The sequence below is a fragment of the Podarcis melisellensis genome (genome assembly GCF_964234715.1).
Source record: "Podarcis melisellensis genome assembly, chromosome: 3".
Lineage (NCBI taxonomy): Eukaryota > Metazoa > Chordata > Lepidosauria > Squamata > Lacertidae > Podarcis > Podarcis melisellensis.
Window position 1 is genome coordinate 119,681,291 of NC_138530.1, and position 21,554 is coordinate 119,702,844.

The following is a 21,554-nucleotide window of genomic DNA, read 5'->3' on the forward strand; positions in this document are numbered from 1 at the left end:
TACAGGCAAGTTCTTACTTCCTTTCCCTTTTTAAAATTATTTATGAAGTCTTAACATTCACAGCACATGAACAACCAAACATAAATGTTACACAGCGCACAGTATTTTTCCAGCTTGTTTTAGTAGTAGTAGTAGTAGTAGTAGTAGTAGTAGTAGTAGCATTAGTAGTAATAGTACTTCGCCCATCTTACTGGGCTGCCCCAGCCACTCTAGGTATATATAAAAACATTGTGCATTAAAAAGCTTCCCTATACAGGACTGTCTACTCATCTCCTTGATATCTGCTGGATGTCCCACAGGGAGGGCACCACCACTGAGGCCTTCTGCCTGATTCCCTGTAGCTTCACTTCTCACAGAAGCCCCTTGGAGCTGGACCTCAATGTCCGGGCAGAATGATGGGGGTGGAGATGCTCCATTAACTATACTGGGCCGAGGCCATTTAAGGCTTTAAAGCTCAACACCAACACTTTGAATTATGCTCAGAAACGTACTGGAAGCCAATGTGGGTCTTTCAGGACCATATAGAATAGACAGTATATTGGTACATAGCTCCAATCCATGTGTATACAACAGCAGACTCAAATCCAAACACATCTAAGTATTTGTAACTGATGGCATACATGGGAGTGGGCATTCTGAGGATCCACTTATAAATCCCATCAAAACATCCATTTCAGAAGAGAGGTTTTGGTTTATGGCATATATAGTTTGGTGCTTAAGAGAACAAGTTCAGATTTAGGAGTTTCTTGTGAAAGTGTTCAGTTTACTCCCATTTCCCACTCTTCTTCCCCCCCACCCCCAAGTCCAAATTCAAGCCACTGGGAACTGAGAAAAGAAAGTCCACAGCCACAGTACTGTGGGGAATTCATGAAATGTGAATTGTGTATGTCCAAGGGTGGGGAAGAAAATGTGAGGATCCTGATGGGAAAGGTCAAGTGTGTGAAGGTTTGTTTGCCAGTGGGCAATTCCCTAAACTGCCAAATAATTCACAATGTGTTATTTATTTAATTTGTAAAAATTGTTAATGCATACACATCCCTTCACAGGCTCTGCCCATGATGCCAAGAAACCAATACAATTCTCATCAGTGCTTAGTCAACGTGCAATAAATTCAGCATGTTGGCTCTCCTACCTTGCAAGTGTTTGGGGAACACTTCAGAAAGAAAGGATCATAAGAGGAAGTATTATAGCTTTCTAAAAATGCACTGCCCTTTAAAAGAAGAAAAAGTGAAAGTCAAGCTATGGCTGCAACAATAATAGCAGGTAGCTAATATTTTCTATGTAATCCCTAAAGTATACCGTTCAGATGAAGTATCGTAGATGAATATTCACAGTACCTCAACATTTAGCTAGCATTTACTCCATCAACTTAATGCATCAATGGCACCATTGATTTCATAAATCAAGTCACAACAGTAACTTTTTAATATTTCAGCATTACCAAGGTTGTCATTTTTTGTACAATAGTCCCCAAATTACGAATTATGTGCATTAAGCTCTCTGTTACCAAAAACAGGTTTTGTGGTCACTAAATGTCAAATTACATATAGCATTAAGCTCATATTTTTTAAGGTGTACTTATCACCAGCAATTCTCCCCCCCCCAAAAAAAGAATCTGTGTGGGGCCCCATGTGGATTTGACAACCCCTCCGCCAGCCCTCCGAAAGTCAGGTAAGCGAGGCACAAAGGCAGAAAGCGTTTTAGGGTTGGTGGGGTGTCAAATGTTACCAAGGATCACCAAAAAAAGGCCTCATGCGGCCTTCAGGCTGTGGGTTGGACCACCCTGAGATAAACCTTTCTCCTCACACTGCTTCCTTCTCTAAGTTTTTATCAAAAGGTGCTATTTGCTTCACTATATGAAGTAGAAACCTCAGAGTAAAAATAAGTTGTGAGGTATTTTCAGGAGGAAAACAGCATGTGTCCATGTCATGGTATTGCCAGAGAATGCAGGGGAGGAGCAGACAGGCAGAGGGAGGGGGGCAGGAGTGGCGATTGAGGAAAGAGGGGAAAGCCAGGAGGCCGGACGGCTCACAGATGTGGAACCAGAGCCTCAACACCGCGCAGGAAGTTCTGGCACAGACAGTGAAACAATGCCTATTGCATCTGCCAGGGAAAGGAGAGTGTTAAAGAGAGGCATCAAGGGAAACTTCCCCGCCTTTTCTGTTGGAGAAGGAGCTGGCAAAAGCCACTCCCAGAATCTGAGCCGGAGGACTCGGAAACATTATTGTAATGTTACATATTTTACATATGTAAAATAAAGACTGTGTGTGTGTGTGTGTGTGTGTGTGTGTGTATATCTCTCTCTGAGTGAACAGAGGTATTTCTTGCGAAGAGCATTCATAAGCCATCACAGTCCATGAGGCAAGAGAGGCTTTTTAAAAAATATATTCCCATCTGACATAGTCCTCCCCCCACAGAAATACTTTGTCTGAAAAAATGAAGTTGTCAGTACTAAGTATGCTAAAAAAAATTGTGCTGAACATAACATTTAATTTGAAGAACTTCTTAATCAAAGAGTGGGACACATGACAAAACTACACCATACTGTGATCTTTAAGCCTGTATATCTGCTCCAAAACAAGAAACCTTGCAATCTGCAGCTCCATGGAGGAGCTAACGCTTTCCAACAAAAACAAGTTGGCATCCCCACTTAAGTGCAGCACAGGAGTCTTTTGCCAATGGCATTCACAGGAGAAACCACATCACAAACCAGGTAGCTCAGGCGTTATCACATACAGGTGAGGCCTTCAATACGCAGCTTGGAAACACAAGTTAAGCTTTCATTTCATTGCAAGGATTGTAGCCCTGCAAACAAATGTAGGCTACATCCCTGCTCCATTGAGCTTACAATCTTGTATGGTATACACCTTTGTGCAGTACACACCTTTTGGAGTCAAAGTGTTGCATCAGACATTTGATAAATGATGTCCTTAACTGTCCTGCTTGGTTCTCTCTTTCACTTCATGATATCCATAGTGCAGGTAACACTGAATACAGAGTATCTCACCACACAATTCATCAGCAGCATTGACAGAACACATGAGAAACATTAGAAAGTGTGAGTCCCTGAACCTTGTCTACCGTGGCTGGCGCTTTTTGCAGGCCATGGCACTGAAGGGACCCCAAGCGTCTTCCGTCTTCAAGGATATTTTGTGGTGTCACTATTCTTGTGCCGAGCCTGATATCTCCTGTAGGACTGGATCGGTGGAGGTATAGGGAGAAAGAAAGGGTTATGGGAATGGTAAGCGCTGAAGTCACGAAGAGGCTCGTGTTCTGAAGGTGGAGGCTGCTGTGTAGGTAGAGATAGTTCAGAAGCTGAAGCGCCAGAAGTCGGCTCAGAAGCAGCAGCTGGAGGAGCAGCAGGAAGACGAGGCGGGGAGACATTCTGCAAAGCAGCTGAAGGACTGGGCAGTTCTGAGGAGGTCAGCTGTAAGAAGGGAGACTGAAAGAAAAGAGAAGGCGAGTGGAGGAAAGGGGGAACTGGAGGAAGCAAATGAAAGAAATGAGGTGGGACTGAGGGAGGAAGCATGACGGAGGGGAGAACGACGATTGGTGGGGATGTGGAAGGGGAGACGGAAAGGAGAGAAAATGGGAATGGGGGCAGAAAAGAGGGAAAGTATGAGCCAGAGGAAGAAGACTCAAAAAGTGGGTGGAAAGGGGGAAGAAGCACACAAAGGGAGGCTGGGGAACCAGGATCAGATGAAGCCTAACGGAACGGAAGACACAAGCAAAGGACAAAACAAATACATGAACAGAAAAGCACAGAAGGCAACAGCTAATATAAGGAAATTACAATTCCAGTATGGTAAGCGCCGCTCTGCCTTTGTATAAAAGGTGCATACTGATTTATTTTAGATTCAGGTAGGTAGACGTGTTGGTCTGACATAGTCGAAATAAATAAAAAAAACTGTCTGAAGAGGTGTGCATGCACACAGAAGCTTATACCCACAACAAACTTAGTTGGTCTCTAAGGTGCTACTAGACAATTTTTTATTTTATTATTATTTTTTATTTGTATACCACCCTTCATCCAAAGATCACAGGACAGTTCACAACATAAAAATAGAAAATATGGACCCAATCCTAGGAATCATTTGTAAATATACCTCCACCTGTCCCTATTTACAAGGGGTAGCCCCTTTTCTCTAAATAATAATAATAATAATAATAATAATAATAATAATAATAATAATAATAATTTATTATTTATACCCCACCCATCTGGCTGGGCCTCCCCAGCCACTCTGGGCGGCTTCCATAGAAACCAAAAATACATTACATCCCCCAATAAATCGAATCACTGACCCAAGTTTTGCAGATGTTTTGTTGAAATGTCATTAGTGTGAATGGCTGGTCTCTGTTTTCAGGCTTCAGCAACCTGCACCAGGTCTTCAGAAATATCTGAGTGCAAGGTTGAAGTTTGCCTCGGGCGCACAAGTATGTGCACTCTAAGGGCATTTCACACAGCAGTAGCTGAAGTTCATTATGAACAGACTGAAGGCCATTCAGAGTTTTGTTAATTCTATCTTTTATAGCCAAGCAAGTTGTTGGGAACAAGCTGTTGTAGCATAAATTATACAGTATGCAGCAGACAGGATAGCATCTTCAGCAACATGTAATAATAACTGCGTTTCTAGTTTCATCTGTGAAACATGGCTGGGTAGGTAATTGCTTGCTTTGTGTTCCAAAAGAAAAGGACTCTTGTGCTTCAAAACTGTGTCTGCCCACAAACATGCAAACAGATAAGCAACCACAAGTAATTTTATATGGTAGTACACAGCCCTAAAGAGAGTACGAAATCTGAAAACTGGTTTTTAAAAACTGAAAGCTGTGTACATTGGAAAATGTGTCGTCATACATGTTTTCAATATTGGATTATGTCTTTTTGTTTAATCCTGTGCTCTTGAGTCTCTCTCTCTCTCTACAAAAACCCAACCACTGATCAGCCACTCACTGGCCTTCATGGTGAGTTGCTAATTTTGTGGTATTTTCATTAGCAAGAAGCAAAGCCAGGAGGAGAACGGCATTATACTGTATTTCAAAAAACAGTGACTTAAGCTTTGCCCATATTAGGGTGTAAACATGCCTGTGGATTGAACAAATCTGATTTTTCTGCATGTGCTTTCACCCACATATGAGAACTCTGAATTTTATGTCTGTGTCTATCTCATTGTTTCTCACTGACAATTGTGGGCAGCGCTTGAGGAGATCTAGCTGTGCTATATTCTTGTCTGCTCTCAGCTTCCCCTAGATTACTGCTTCCGCACCATCCATTTTTTCCCATTTAACTTATTTCATGTTTTTGGTGCATTTATCTGGAAGTTCCAGACATCAGTTCCTTCATGACACATGTGCAAGTTTCGTTTCCCTGTGCGCACACACATTTTTTAAAAAAACTTTTTTGTCCACAGCATTATGCACCCAAGAACTTCCAGTAAAGCAAACATTTCAAACATGTTTCACAGTGGGCAAAATGAGGGTTTGGTCTTCCTAAAAATAAAGTAATGAAAATAGATGCATGGGGTTTTTATTTTTTAGTTAGTTATTTAGTTATTAACCTTGTTAATCATGTGTTATACAAAAAGATCTAAAACAACTTACAACACATTTAAAACAGAAGCATGAATGGCTCTTCTTGATTCCTCCCCACATCTGCAGCTACGTCCCGCCGTGGAGAGAACCAGCAGTACCAGCAAAGAGCAACTAGGTGGGAGGAGCTGTGGGTACCTCCAGTCTCCCGGCCCTCCCCCACTTCAGAAAGACACCATGCCGTGTGGAAAACATTGCCTCCAGCAACCATTGGAAGTAGCATCAGGTTTGTGTGTTACAAATACAAACATGCATTACAAGTAAAAAGAAAGAAAAAGTAAATTCCATGGAGTCACAAGCGTGTTCAAGGCAGGACAGGGAGAGAAGACCTATAGGAGGAGGAATTTGGAGAGCATTTGTTCTTTGTTCTTCTCATTCCCCACCTCCTATACCTGCTTACATCCTAAGGGGACATGTGCAAGCCGGGTAAGTTAATAGGAAGCACAAGGTTCTGAAGAAGACAGGAAGTACTGGTAGTGTATTTTGCCACTTGAGTTAATGAACTACAAGCTCCATGATTCCAAGAAAATGACAATGCCAGTGTCACTTGCCTGAAAGAGGAAAGACATCAGACCTCTTTGCCATGACTCACAAGCCAAAGACCTGCACTGTGTCATAGGCTGAAAAGGACAATGTTCTGATCCCATCTTTGGGGAAGAACTGCCAGGACCATCTTCTGGACTCAAGGACCTGAGGATGCCACCCTAACACCCATCTCTGATTCAGAGAAGCACCCTCTCATGGTTACCCTTGTCACCTCAGCCAATGGCTGCAAGGGCACTTAAGCCAACCAGCTCCTCTGGGCAGACAGAGCCAACCTACTGTAGGCTTTAGTCAAGAGACTCAGCTCACTCATACAGCTACCAGAGTAGGACCTTGGGAACTCTCCAAGGTCCTGCAGGGGACTTCAACTCCTGACCTGACCTCTTGGCTGGGCATCAGCAGATCAGCAGGCTTCTCCTGTGTGCCTTGAGCTCACATAGAACATGGCACCTTGCTGACTACTATCCCTTCCCCAACATTTTTTTTTTTCCCTGTGGGGAGGGAAGAATAGACAGCGTAGCAGCTAGGAGAGGTCCTGGGGAGTGAGCAGAACCATGATGAGGAGCTGTTTGACATGGGTTATGCTCACTTCAATTCTCCTTGGAAGAATTGAAACAGGGGTGCTCTCAAAGTTAAGCATCCCTGCTTTAAATATCTGCCTCATTCCTTAAAACAAACACCATGGATTACTGCAACACGCTCTATGTGGGACTATCCTTGAGGATAGTCCAAAGGCTGCAGTTGGTGCAAAATGCAGCGGCTCAACTGCTCACAGGACAGGATATCACCAACAAGTTACCCTATTGTTGAAATAATTCCACTGCCTGCAAATTAGTTATGAGCTGAGTTCAGGCTACTAGTCTTGGTGTATAAAAGTCCTATACACCTTGGGACCAGGGTACCTAAAAGATTGTCATACTCTTTATATATCCAATTGATAACTCTACTCTGCAGGTGAGGGCCTCCGGCAGTTACTTATCAGGAAGATCTTATCGGGAAGTCCATTTCACATGGTGTAGGACTCGGGCCTTTAATGTTGTGGTACCTACCATTTGGAATTCCTTGCCCTTGAATATTCGACAGGCACTGTCTCTGTAATCTTTCTGGTGCCCATTTAAGACCTTCCATTTTCAGCAAGCCTTTTAAGCTGAGTTTTCCCCTAAATTCAATTGCTTGAGCCTTCGGAAGAGGACTGATAACTTTCAAATTATTCCTCTGCAGCTGAGATTCCAGTAGGGATCTGAATGTTTATCTGAAATGCTTTGATACATTTCAGTAATCCTCTCGTGTGTGTTCAAACACTGATCAAAATCATCCATTTTTTATGCATCTCTGAAACTTCTATTTTAAGAGTGGTCATATCAGACTCAATCTCAGCTGGATCTTTCTGAATTGGCTTGAGAGCTGCCAAGATCTCTTGTACAACACCAGAGCTCAGGTCTGCTCCAGTCTCCCCGGCCATCAGTTGTGCAGCTGAACTGGCAGCAGCTCCTGTTTCCTTCCTTTGGTATTCCTGTTACTCATTATCAAAGATAGCGTAGAGAAACAAAGATAATATCTGCCCAATTTATGAAGTTCTTTTGCTCAGACAGTCTGGTAATCAAGTTGTCCCGAAGGCAGTTAGAAGACAGGAGAAGGGAATTGCTGCTCATGGCGCCATGTGCAGACGAGAAGATTTTTTCAAACAGGACATTGCCAGCACTATAGACATCAGCTTTGATTACCATACGCATGAGGTGTAGGCAGTTTTGTCTACCTGGGATCCACCATAACCAGCAACCTTTCCACTGATGCTGAGCTGGACAAGCATATTGGCAAAGTAGCTATGGCAATGGCTTGCCTCTCCAAAAGGGTTTAGGACCATGTGATGTTAACTTCCAATACCAAGATGGAGGTCTACCGGACGTGTGTTCAGCTTGCTGCTTATGAAGTGAATAATGGGCACCTTACACCCGCCAGGAGGGATGTCTCAATGCCTTCCACATGGGCTGTGTCAAGAAGATTTTGGACATCAGATGGCAGGGCAGTGTCTCAAACAAAAATGTTCTCTCCCAAGCCCACATTCCCAGCATGTTCACACTTCTATCTCCACAATGTTTATGCTGGCTTGGTCATGTATGCAGAATAGAAGATGGCAGGATCTCCAAGGACGTGCTCTATGGAGAGCTGGCTTCAGGCACCAGGCCCATTGTCAGACCCTCTCTGCGTTACAAAGATGTCTGCAAATGTGACATGAAGGCTGGCAACATGAACTCTGCCGTGAGGGAATCCCTTGCAGACGAATGCAGTGCCAAGAGACAGACAGGTTGTGTATCCACAGCAGTGACCAGAGAAGGACTGACTGCTGGGAGGAGCGCAGAGAAGAAATGCCACGCTGTACCTTTAGCAGCAAAACCAGACTCCTTCATCTGCCCCACCTGCAATAAAACATGTCTCTCCCGTATCAGTGTCTATAGCTACAGCCGGTGCTGTAACTCTCCAACAGTTTGACTTATCTCCCAATGGTTCACTCTTCCACTGTCTCCCAAGATAGATGGGTGACAACAACAATAATTCTATACCTGCCTATATAGCACTTTTTCACCCTCACAACAACCTGTGAGATAGGTTACTATTATTCCCATTTTACAAATGGGGAGTGAGGATGGAGAATAACAATGCTCAAAGCTATGCAATGAGTCCATAATATCAACCTGAACCTGATTATCTGTGTTTCAAATCCAAATATTTATCTGACAGTTCATGGCCCCATAGCTAGGCTTTTTGTTTCATCCTTTAAGGTATACTTGTCCAGTTCCATCTACTTCATTGAATTTGCAAATTGGAATTTTCAATCCAATTCCCTTTGCTCTGCATTAATGTTCCCACACTATTTCCCTCAAAAATATGGGCTTGTCTTCCCTCCAGTTATTTTTTACAGTTTGCTGCCTTTGTCATGCAACCATATTTCCATAGTTCTGTATACAAAGTCCTTTGTGAAGAAGTCATTTAATTATTTGAAGAAACAAAATTTATCCAATTGGATGAACCAACAATACACTTGGCAATTCTGTTAGCAAATGATGAAATATATACAACTAGCAAAGAACATGCCACACATCCACTTCCATGTTCCCCTCTCTGCTAGTCACACACATCTATCTACTGAAAGGAAAACCACAGTATGTGGGTCCCACTCATTCTGGAATGTGGCAAGGAAAGCAAACACTGAGAGCCACTAAGGAGCCTGACTGCCATACTCTGTACTGCTCCTGCACCCATAACTTGCGCTTTCCTATATGACCAAATCTCCCCCAGGGTGAGAGGCTGGGATGAAAAAGGAGGGATCCCAGGGAAGAGCTGGGGGGGTGAGAATTGCCTGTAGGAGAGGACTCCATATGCTACTTGTTCTGTTTTTTGTTTTTGGAGCTGTTATTTTAGTGTATTGTGAAAATCTTTAATAAAATTATTGATTTACAAAATAAAACCAAATCAGTCTTCGGTCCAGAAGGAAAGGTGTCTATATTTGTTAAACAAATTGAAATAAGAGTCCTCAATTTGTCTGTTCAAACCCAGATAATGCTGAAGTACTTTGTGTAAAAGATGGCACCACAGTCCAGATTTATGTTTCAGATAAACACTGTATCCTCCCATGCTCGTAAGCTGTTCTGAATAAAAAGTACACAATCTAAGTCTACTGAGCCATTCAATTGTCCAGACTACATGTAAACATTCTGAGGGTTACATTAACCACTGGGGTTGCTCATTAGAGCACCTGAAATTTTGATTCTTTTTACTCTTAATTGGTACAACAAACAATATCTTTTCCTCACACAAATACACTTCTCTACAATGAACTTGTAAGAGCTCAAGGCATGTTCTGTGAGTCTTTGCTATTAAAATAACTATTCATTCTATGCAGACAATTTTGATCCCAACCTTAGTCAAAGGAAACAAACTTTACAATTTTGCTAACATCCCTCCAAATGCCTTTCAGTATCAAAACATTTTTCTTTATCAATACCTTCTTATTACAGTAGTTTAGATAAAGGGAGAGCTGCTTTCGCTTCCTTTCCTCTATTTCTTCACTTGACTGGTTGTCAACTTTGTCCTGAATTTTCTGTAGTAGTGGGCTTGAAACATTCTCAAACCACTTCTTGTACAGCATTTCCCTCCTCCTTAGAGCTAAGAAATCATTGTGCTTCAAATACCTGTCTACTTCCTAATTGACAGAGAGACTATTGTTAACAAAGCTGGGTCTCTTATGAACCAGTAAAACAAATTACTTTAAACCAGACACTATTCAAAAGTAAAGGACATTGGAAAGAGACAAGTCATTAATCAACTGAAACCCAAGGGGTGCTTGACACACTGAAATATCTGTACGCAAAAGACATGCATTTTAATCAAATGTGTAGCCCACTTGTATACCATTACGCTGAAAATTGCATACTTTGTTTTTTTGCTGTACCAATATCTGCTTTGAAACCATGGCCAATCATATGACAACTGAATGTGGAGATTACTACTGTGTATGGTTTGCTACATAGAAACAGCTTATCTGTAGGACTTTTGTAACATGCAAAGCAGCTGTACTACAACACAATGTTCTTAACTAGAAAAAGTGCATATTCAGAAAAAGCTGCTTTGCAGATAGGAATAAACTAATTAACAGCAAGGCTATAATTTCATAGTTGAGAGATGCAAAATATACAGACCACATGCCACAATTCTGTTTGGCCTTAAGGACTCCTGAATACTTTATGAGAATCTTGATGATTTTTGAAAATTTTTATTTCTTGCTATTATAGTTTTGAAGAAAATCTTGACGGCGTGGCTTTCACAGGTGGGCTGACCAGAATGAGGGTGGGTTTAGGAGCTAACCCAGCCTCTCTCAACCTTGAATCCCCAGATGTTGTTGAACTACAACTCTTGTCATTCCGGACCATTGGTCCTGATAGCTAGGGATGGTGGGAGTTGTAGTCCAACAACATCTGGGGACTCAAGGATGAGAGAGGATGGGCTAGACTATGCCTGAAATTCTGGAATGGAGCGGATTGTCATACTAACTGGCTGGAACTCCACAGGTGCCAAGGACCTGAATAAGAAGCCAGACCAGCTAAAGATATGATGACACTATGATATCCTGATGTACTCTCTGGCCAAGAACCTCCTTAAAGAACAAGGTGAGGCATGTTTGATGGGCAAATACATCACACATACTGGCATTTTCCAAAAGTAGTATACAAGACTATAAAGGCTTCCATAAAGACTATAGAATCATACAATTGTAGTTGGAAGGGACCATAAGGGCCATCTAGTCCAACCCCCTGCAAGGCAGGAACATGCAACTGTCCCATACGGGGATCAAACCTGCAACCTTGGCATTATCAGCACCACGCTCTTACCAACTGAGCTAAACAACTCCATTATTCTTATGTGAGTAGTGGAGCCAGGACAAGCCACACCAAGGTACACATGGTGCAAGAAGAGGTACACAGCCCAGCAGATGATGCATTTACAACAGCTCACTTCTAGGAGCTGGAAACCTACAATACCCCATTCTTCACCTAACTGAACTATGACCAACAACACCTGGTGCAGAGTGGCCAAGACACAGGCGTCAGACGCAGTCCCAGGGCCCAAGTAAGTAACACAGAGTGGAGGTAACATAGCAGAGTTTGTAAAAGGAGCTTAAGGTGATGAAATTGTAGAATGGTACAGAAGAATAAAAGAGCAGGGAAGGAAATACATGGGATAGATATATCCAAGGGTAATGGTAAAAGTAAAAGGTAAAGGGTCCAGTCATGGATGACTCTGGGGTTGCAGCGCTCATCTTGCTTTACTGGCCGAGGAAGCCGGCATACAGCTTCCGGGTCATGTGGCCAGCATGACTAAACCGCTTCTGGAGAACCAGAGCAGCGCACGGAAACGCCGTTTACCTTCCTGCTATAAAGCGGTACCTATTTATCTACTTGCACTTTGACGTGCTTTGGAACTGCTGGGTGGGCAGGAGCAGGGACCGAGCAACAGCCCGGTCACGGGGATTCGAACCGCCGACTTTCGAAGCCCTACACTCTGTGGTTTAGACCAAAGCACCACCCGTGTCCTTTTATCCAAGGGTAAGTTAACACAAATGGAATAAGGCAACTTCCAATTCTTTCTAGCTAGTGGAAGGAGAGATTGCATGCATGATATTGCATGAGATCGTCATGTTCAAACTAATGAAAACTGATGTTTAAAGTTTTTAAAAACTTTAAATCTTTTTTAAAACCCACATAATTTGGGTCTTAAAAAAGCAAATTATTTGTAAACTCCATTTCTCACAGGGTAAAAGACACATGGGATTTCTATAACCAACACATTTAACATTCCTAATTTTGTTCTTTAAATAGCATGCATGAGAGAGGCAATCATGGCACGTGGGGAGGGAGCCTTTATCTCTTTTCCCCACACCATGTGGTCCTGATGAAAACTACCCTCTTTAGCCCCAGGACAGTTTTCTCCACTCATGGCTGTTGCTTATGGCACAAAATGCAAGCATGCTAACCATTACATACATTTAACATCATGGCTAGTTTGTCCCACAGTAGTTTCCATATACCACATCTATAATGCCACTACATTTCAAGACCCAAGTAAAAAATGTGAAAGGTACCAGATTCAAAAGATATTTCAGCAACCATTGTTGTAGGAAAAAGCATGAGGGCTGGGCGATACTCCAATTTACTGTCTGAAACCGGTATGGCGTTCACTCCCCAGCCACCACGATGTATCGGCATTTCAAATTGCCTTTGCCCAAGCAGGCAAGCTGCATCTTTCCTCTTGGGTCAGTTGGTCGCTCCAGGAGGAAAGACGCAGTCCACCCACTCCTGCCTTTGCCTGGGAGGGCAGGCTGCATCTTTCCTCCCAGAGCAACCAACTGCCCCAAGAGGAAAGACAAAGCCTGCCCACTTGGGCAAAGTCAGGTAAGCGCCTTTGAGGAAGCTCCAATGCCCTTCCAGCTTGCGCATGAGCCGGAGCAGAATCAGAACCACCCTCAAACTGCTCAGCTGGGCAGGGGGAAGCCTCAGCCCCCCCCCCAGCTGAGCAAGCGCTGACACCTTTCCGGCTCGTGACAGAGCTTCCTTGAACCGCTCAGCTGGGAGGGAAGCATAGACGCTCGCTCAGCTGTGGGGCAGAAGGCTCTCCCCTCAGCTGAGCGGTTCAAGGAAGTCCTGGGCTCATGAAAACTGGAGAGGCTTTGGGGCTCTCTCACCATGTAGGGCTGGGCAATGTATCTCAGCTGCTTCTTCCATCCCTAAGATGGGGAGGAAGAAACAGGCTAGACACATTCAAGACATCATGATATATCGGCATATCACAGTATTTAGCTGCTGATATATCACAATGTGGAAAGCCAGGTACTGCCCAGCCCTACTAGGCTTCTTCCTATCTGTAGGTCTTCCTCAAACGTTAGAAAGACATATTGTAAACCGACACTGTATTTTGTTTCTTACCCTCACAAAGCAGTTCTCTCTTTCCAGCAGGGCCTGGGTGGAACCAACAACATCCTGTCTTTCATTAACTACAGCCTAATAAAATACCAGCAAAATCTGTGAAGTAAAACTGCTGAATGAAAAGCAGTAATTAAGAATTAATTCTAAGAGCAGCACAGCACTGTAGGATAAGTAGATCCATGATTAAAAAAGACACAGGAAATAAAGCTACAGAAACATCTTTTTAAAATGAATGGGATTTGGGTAAGTGCAACTTTGAGGCTATATTGAATTAGAGATAATCTTGGAGTAGAATAAAAAGTGCAAAGAGAAACAAAAAGTGGTAAAAGAAGTTGCCATTATTACTTCTTGTACAGATCAGAAGGTTAGAAGAAAAGCAGACTTTTCTGGCTGGAGCTATTAATCCAACATGCTTTAAGACATTTTAAATTAATTTAGAATATAAAGAATACATATTTAGAATATTTAATACTATTAGTATTTACATTAAGAATACATCCTAAAATTGTATAATAAACATATCAATAAACATTAATATTTTCAGTTTTAGCACAAGTAAAAAAAAAACATTCCCCAGAGTGTACAATACATAGTGTGCTCCGCTTCAATCCTATTTCAGCTGTAACTAGATAGCTACTGAATCAAAAGGTCAATAATTTAGTGATAAGCATCTATTCTTAATCAAATATTCTTAATCAAACTTACAATCTTTCTTTTGCTAAGCAGACCCAAAATAATTCTAGTCATTAAATCGCCCTTTGGGAAGGATCCTGATGTCTTTTTATTTTTTGTTGCTGTTTTAAAATGTGTTTTAAAGCTTCTTGTAAACCATATTGAAAATATTGCAGAACATGAACAACTGTAATAAATGAATAAATAACTTGCAGTCCTACATACATATATTCTTTACCCAAACAGATGTCACATATTAAAAGTTGTTTCATTTAAAAAATAATTAAAATATAACTGCAGTATAAAAATCCCCATGCAGAGCAGACAGGAACTGAGCTTCATCTGAACCCCAAACTATATGGAACTCAAAGTACAGATGACTTTACAACAACAAAGTGGCTGTCAGTCCTTGTATACCTTGTAGTAATATATTTTGTCAGCCTCATTCTCTAAAAAACCTGTTAACAAGAGTTTCCGCCTTCTCTCCAAAGCTGAGAAAGCATAATTAAGAGTAGTGCCAGTACTGATTTCTTACTACTGCTGCCAAACTCGGGTGTACCTGCGCAATGGAAAAATGTTTCAGCCAGTTTTCAGAATCTTTGGTCCCTCCAGGTTGAATACTTCTGCCAGCCTTGCTGGGTGATCTACTCAAGGGTGTAGAGACTGCTGGAAGAGACTTACAAGAAAGCATAGTGGAGTGAGGAATCACAGTGAATATACCATATTCTATCAACCCCAAATTCAAAGTTGCCTACACAAAGGATACAGTATTATCCTCAGCATTCATCCCAAAGAAAGTTGAGAAGGATGGAAAACGACATCCTGAAATCTTTTGCTTTCAGTTCGGTGCAGACAGTACTTAAATGAAATGTAATTCCTTTCCCAGGTCTCTAGAAAACGGAGTGCCCCTCTCCAAATGGAAACAGGGCCATATGTGGGCCACCATAGTCTTCTTGCTCACACCAGAATATGGCCACCATTTCAGGGCTATAATGGTCTGGCATCCACATTCTGCAACCACTGACTCACCTGCACTTAATCAACTGACCGACTTGATTTTTCTTAAAGCTAATCTTAAGACTACTGTCTTAAGATCCCCTTCATGGATCACTGCCTTGCCGTGGCAAAGGGGCTTGAATAACTCAGAGAAGCTATGAGCTATGCTGTGCAGGGCCACCCAAGATGGACAGGTCATAGTGGAGTTTTGACCAAACGTGATCCACCTGGAGCAGGAACCGGCAAGCCACTCCATAATCCCTGCCAAGAAAACTCCATGGACAAAGACAACAGGCATATACAGTGGTGCCTCGCAAGACGAAATTAATTCGTTCCGCAGGTCTTTTCGTCTTGCGAGTTTTTCGTCTTGCGAAGCACGGTTTCCCATAGGAATGCATTAAAAATCAATTAATGCGTTCCTATGGAAACCGCCTTCAGACCAGGTCCGGGGACAGTCTGTCCCCCGACCTCTTCTGAAGGCTGGCGGGGGGCGAAAGTCTTTGCTTCCCCCCCCCCCGCCTGCCTTCCCGGGACAGCGGAGACTTTTCCGCTGTCCCGGGGCGATCTTAAAATGCTGGCAGGCGGCAGCGAAGGCTTCGCTGCCGCCCGCCAGCATTTTAAAAGCCACCGGGACAGCGGAGACTTTTCCGCTGTCCCGGGGCGATCTTAAAATGCTGGCGAAGGCTTCGCTGCCGCCCGCCAGCATTTTAAAAGCCCCCGGGACAGCGGAGACTTTTCCGCTGTCCCGGGGCGATCTTAAAATGCTGGCGGGCGGCAGCGAAGGGTTCGCTGCCGCCTGCCAGCATTTTAAAATCGCCCCGGGACAGCGGAGGAATTCTCCGCTGTCCCGGGGCGATTTAAAAGCCCCCGGGAAGGCAAGCAGGGGGACAAAGACTTTTGCCCCCCGCCCGCCTTCGGAAGAGGTCCTGCTCCCCCCCGCCTGCCTTCAAAAGCCGTCCGGGATAGCGGGAAGCGCTTCCCTGCTATCCCGGACTGCTTTTAAAATGCTGGCGGTGGGGAGCAAAGCCTTTCGCCCCCGCCGGCCTTCCTGGACCTCTTCTGAAGTCCGGAGGGGGGTAAAAGGCTTTGCTCCCCACCGCCTGCATTTAAAAGAGGTCCCCGAGATTTCCCTATGGGCTTTCGTCTTGCGATGCAAGCCCATAGGGAAAATCGTCTAGCGAAGCGTCGCAAAAACCGAAAAACCCTTTCGTCTTGCGGGTTTTTCGTCTTGCGAGGCATTCGTCTTGCGGGGCACCACTGTAAAAGTTTTGATGCTGGAAGATGAGCCCCTCAGGTCGGAAGGCGTCCAACATGCTACTGAGGAAGAGCGGACAAGTACAAGTAGATTCAGAGCTGATGAAGCAGCTGGGCTAAAGCTGAAAGGACGCTCAGTTGCGGATATGCCTGGAAGCGAAAGGAAAGTCCAATGCTGTACAGAAAAATATTGCATAGGAACCTGGAATGTAAGAACCATGAACCTTGGTAAGTTGGATGTGGTCAAAAATGAGATGGCAAGAATAAATATTGACATTCTGGGCATCAGTGAACTAAAATGGACGGGAAGGGGCGAATTCAGTTCAGATTACTATCATATCTACTACTGTGGGCAAGAATCCCGTAAAAGAAATGGAGTGGCCCTCATAGTCAACAAAAGAGTGGCGAAAGCTGTACTGGGATGCAATCTCAAAAATGATATCATGATCTCAATACGAATCCAAGGCAGACCTTTTAACATCACAGTAATCCACGTTTATGCACCAACCACTGGTGCTGAAGAAACTGAAATTGACCAATTCTATGAAGACTTACAACACCTTATAGAAATGACACCAGAGAAGGATGTTCTTCTCATTATAGGGGATTGGAATGCTAAAGTAGGGAGTCAAGAGATAAAAGGAACAACTGGCAAGTTTGGCCTTGGAGTTCAAAACGAAGCAGGGCAAAGGCTAATAGAGTTCTGTCAAGAGAACAAGCTGGTCATCACAAACACTCTTTTCCAACAACACAAGAGACGACTCTACACATGGACATCACCAAATGGGCAGCATCGAAATCAAATTGATTATATTCTCTGCAGCCAAAGATGGAGAAGCTCTATACAGTCAGCAAAAACAAGACCTGGAGCTGACTGTGGCTCAGATCATCAGCTTATTACAGCAAAATTCAAGCTTAAACTGAAGAAAGTAGGGAAAACCACTGGGTCGGTAAGATACAATCTAAATCAAATCCCTTATGAATACACAGTGGAAGTGAGAAACAGGTTAAGGGATTTAGATTTGGTGGACAGAGTGCCTGAAGAACTATGGATGGAGGCTCGCAACATTATACAGGAGGCAGCAACAAAAACCATCCCAATGAAAAGGATATGCAAGAAAGCAAAGTGGCTGTCCAACAAGGCCTTACAAATAGCGGGGGAGAGAAGGCAAGCAAAATGTGAGGGAAATAGTGAAACATACAGGAAATTGAATGCAGATTCCCAAAAAATAGCATGGAGAGACAAGAAGGCCTTCTTGAACGAGTAATGCAAAGAAATAGAGGAAAACAACAGAATGGGGAAGAACCAGAGATCTGTTCAAGACAATTGGAGATATGAAAGGAACATTTCGTACAAAGATTACCATAATAAAGGAAAAAAGTGATAAGGACCTAACAGAAGCAGAAAACATGAAGAAGAGGTGGCAACAATACACAGAGGAATTATACCAGAAAGATAAGGATGGCTCGTACGCGCCAGTTAGTGTGGTTACTGAGCTTGAGCCAGACATCCTGGAGAGTGAAGTCAAATGGGCCTTAGAAAGCACTGCTAATAAGAAGGCCAGTGGAAGTGATGATATTCAAGCTGAACTATTTAAAATTTTAAAAGATGATGCTGTTAAGGTGCTACACTCAATATGCCCGCAAATTTGGAAAACTCAGCAGTGCCAAAGGATTAGAGAAGATCAGTCTACATCCCAATCCCAAAGAAGGGCAGTGCCAAGGAATGTTCCAACTACCGCACAATTGCACTCATTTCACACGCAAGCAAGGTAATGCTTAAAATTCTACAAGGCAGGCTTAAGCAGTATGTGGACCAAGAACTCCCAGAAGTGCAAGGTGGATTTCGAAGGGGCAGAGGAACCAGAGACCAAATTGCAAACATGCACTGGATTATGGAGAAAGCTAGAGAATTCCAGAAAGACATCTACTTCTGCTTCATTGACTACGCAAAAGCATTTGACTGTGTCAACCACAGCAAACTATGGCAAGTTCTCAAAGAAATGGGAGTGCCTGATCACCTCATCTGTCTCCTGAGAAATCTCTATGTGGGACAAGAAGCTACAGTTAGAACTGGATATGGAACAACTGATTGGTTCAAAATTGGTTCAAAATTGACTCCCTGCTTATTTAACTTATATGCAGAATTCATCATGCGAAAGGCTGGGCTAGATGAATCCCAAGCCAGAATTAAGATTACCGGAAGAAATATCAACAACCTCAGATATGCCGATGACACAACCTTGATGGCAGAAAGTGAGGAGGAATTAAAGAACCTTTTAATGAGGGTGAAAGAGGAGAGCGCAAAATATGGTCTGAAGCTCAACATCAAAAAAAACGAAGATCATGGCCACTGGTCCAATCACCTCCTGGCAAACAAGAAAGGGAAGAAATGGAGGCAGTGAGAGATTTTCCTTTCTTGAGCTCCATGATCACTGCAGATGGTGACAGCAGCCACAAAATTAAAAGACGCCTGCTTCTTGGGAGAAAAGCAATGACAAACCTAGACAGCATCTTAAAAAATAGAGACATCATCTTGCCAACCAAGTCCCATGGACTGCAAGAAGATCAAACCTATCCATTCTGAAGGAAATCAGCCCTGAGTGCTCACTGAAAGGACAGATTGAGGGCACAAGGAGAAGGGGACGACAGAGGACCAGATGGTTGGACAGTGTTCTCGAAGCTACGAACATGAGTTTGACCAAACTGTGGGAGGAAGTGGAAGACAGGAGTGCCTGGCCTGCTCTGGTCCCATGGGGTCACGAAGAGTCGGACCCAACTAAACAACTAAACAACAAAAACAACAAGAAGACTACTGTATGACCTCCAAAGTAACCACATAAACATTGTGAATAAATATAATATTGTGCAGTGCTCTGCTACTACAAACATTTGGAAACTAAACAGAACTCTTTTCGACATGATGAGTAATTATATAAATTGCCTTCAATATATAACAGCCTTAGCTTTTCCGCCAATGGAGCTGACAGTCCATTAACAGGAAAAGCATGCACCTCAAGAACAATGCTCAACATTTGTACAGTACTTTGAATATGTTATAATTTCTTGCAATCCCTGTTGTCCCCCTGTGGCCGAAAAGCTTCTCCAAAGCCATGTAATGCAGCCATGGCAGAAGTAACATTCAAAGCCAGGACACAAGTGCTTAGCTCAGTACATTATTTTTCTTATTTATTTCAAGTTCTTATATACAACTTTCCATCTGGAAATTTCCCAAAGAAGTTCATTAGCCATTGTGTTATGCCTGCTTGTAAATATGAAAATCACCCTTCTGAGCAGGGTAAGGAAAATTTCCCCAGATTATTTATATCCCACCTTTTCTCAAAGGACCTCAAAGTGCGCACACTTTCCCCTCCCCTCTCCATTTTATCCTCACAGTGACCCTGTGAGGTAGGCTAGACTCAAAGACTGTGAGTGGCCCACGGTCACCCAGTGATCTTTGGGGCGGAGTGGGGATTCAAATCCTGCTTTCCCTGGTCCTAGTCCATCACTCTAGTCCCCATTGGCTCTTTGGAAATGTAAAGAATCAAGGTCTAGCTAAGGAATTTGGCTACTTTAGATCAGGAATTTGGCTGATGTTTAGATCAGTTGACCTCACAATGGGAGTTTTAGATTTATCAATTTTTTAAGAAACTTAATTAAATCAAAATGAAATGCTGCTTTAACTGTTTTGCACTGCTAGCACTACATATTTTGTGATAGTACACTGCCAAAGTAGTGGATATAGTCCCACGTTAAGCACCTAGTCACTCACTTGCTTTCGCTCCGCCCTCATCTGCTCCATTTGGGCCCTTGGACAGCGAAGTCTTATGAGCCACTCCAAGTCTGTACTTTCCTGCCTTGGCACTCCAGGATAGACCTAGTATGAGATTGTTGAATTAGCAAAAAAAGGGGGGAAAGAGCCCACTAGTCTTAACAAACAAAAATATTCAGAGGCCTTTAAAGAATATACTGGCTCCTCTCAACAGCTCCAGATCACAGCTTGTCAAGCCAGACGTCAACTTTCTAATAACTCACTCTAAAAGTATATGTATCTTGTAGGCTACTGAGTGGAATGGGGAACCAGTACTTAGTACAACAGAACCTCTCTACAATAGACAATAAGTGTTCCAAAGTTAGGTCATAGGACTGTGACATCAGTCCTCAATTCCAACTTATTCAATTCTTTGAGATGTTTTTCTTTATTCCCTAGAAGTTCTTTCTACCTGAAAGAACATGGCATAACAGCAATGGATATGCAGAAATTAGACAAGGTGACTAAGCAGAATGTACTTGGCATAGTGTTATGGAAATATTAAGTGCTGTATCTTAGAAATAAAATGCACACATACAGTGCTTCCCAAAATTCTCGTCTTCTGCTATAGTTCTGAGAAACTATGAAACAGGCCAATTACAGCACAAACATGCAATAGATCTTTAATGATACATAAGAAACTAGTTTAACAGTGTTTCTATGTAGCTATCACACTAAGATTTAAATAGCTGTACAGTGGTACCTCGGGTTACGAACAGTCCTGCTTACGAACACTTCGGGTTACGAATTCCACAAACCCGGAAGTAGATGTCCCAGGTTGCGAACTTTGCCCCGGGATACGAATGCAATCTGCTTCTGGGGCCGCGGGAGGCCTACATATGTAGGGGATGCGTGCCTCAGGTTAAGAATGCTTCGGGTTAAGAACGGACTTCCAGAACAAATTAAGTTTGTAACCCGAGGTACCACTGTAAATGATTGCATTACCGCATCTCAATTTTTATGCTTTTTTTTTTAGATTCTCTGGGAGCTACAACCAAAGAATGGCTAATACAATGGTACCTCGGGTTAAGAACTGAATTCGTTCCGGAGGTCCATTCTTAACCTGAAACTGTTCTTAAACTGAAGCACCACTTTAGCTAATGGGGCCTCCTGCTGCCGCCGCGCAATTTCTGTTCTCATCCTGAAGTAAAGTTCTTAACCCGAGGTACTATTTCTGGGTTAATGGAGTCTGTAACCTGAAGCGTCTGTAA

General features: G+C 43.0%; 1 protein-coding gene across 1 annotated transcript in view; it reads right to left on the reverse strand.

Annotated features, from left to right (window-relative positions):
* LOC309366327 (uncharacterized protein) overlaps positions 1–21,554 on the reverse strand; it is a gene marked incomplete at its 5' end in the record, with an annotated part of 34,993 nt that overhangs the window by 5,229 nt on the left and 8,210 nt on the right. Inside the window, 5 exons of the mRNA XM_081904776.1 lie at positions 1,133–1,210; positions 10,136–10,333; positions 13,611–13,685; positions 14,842–14,958; positions 20,305–20,409. Of these exons, the coding sequence (XP_081760902.1) occupies positions 1,133–1,210; positions 10,136–10,333; positions 13,611–13,685; positions 14,842–14,958; positions 20,305–20,409 (573 nt within the window). The remainder of the gene's footprint in view (positions 1–1,132; positions 1,211–10,135; positions 10,334–13,610; positions 13,686–14,841; positions 14,959–20,304; positions 20,410–21,554) is intronic.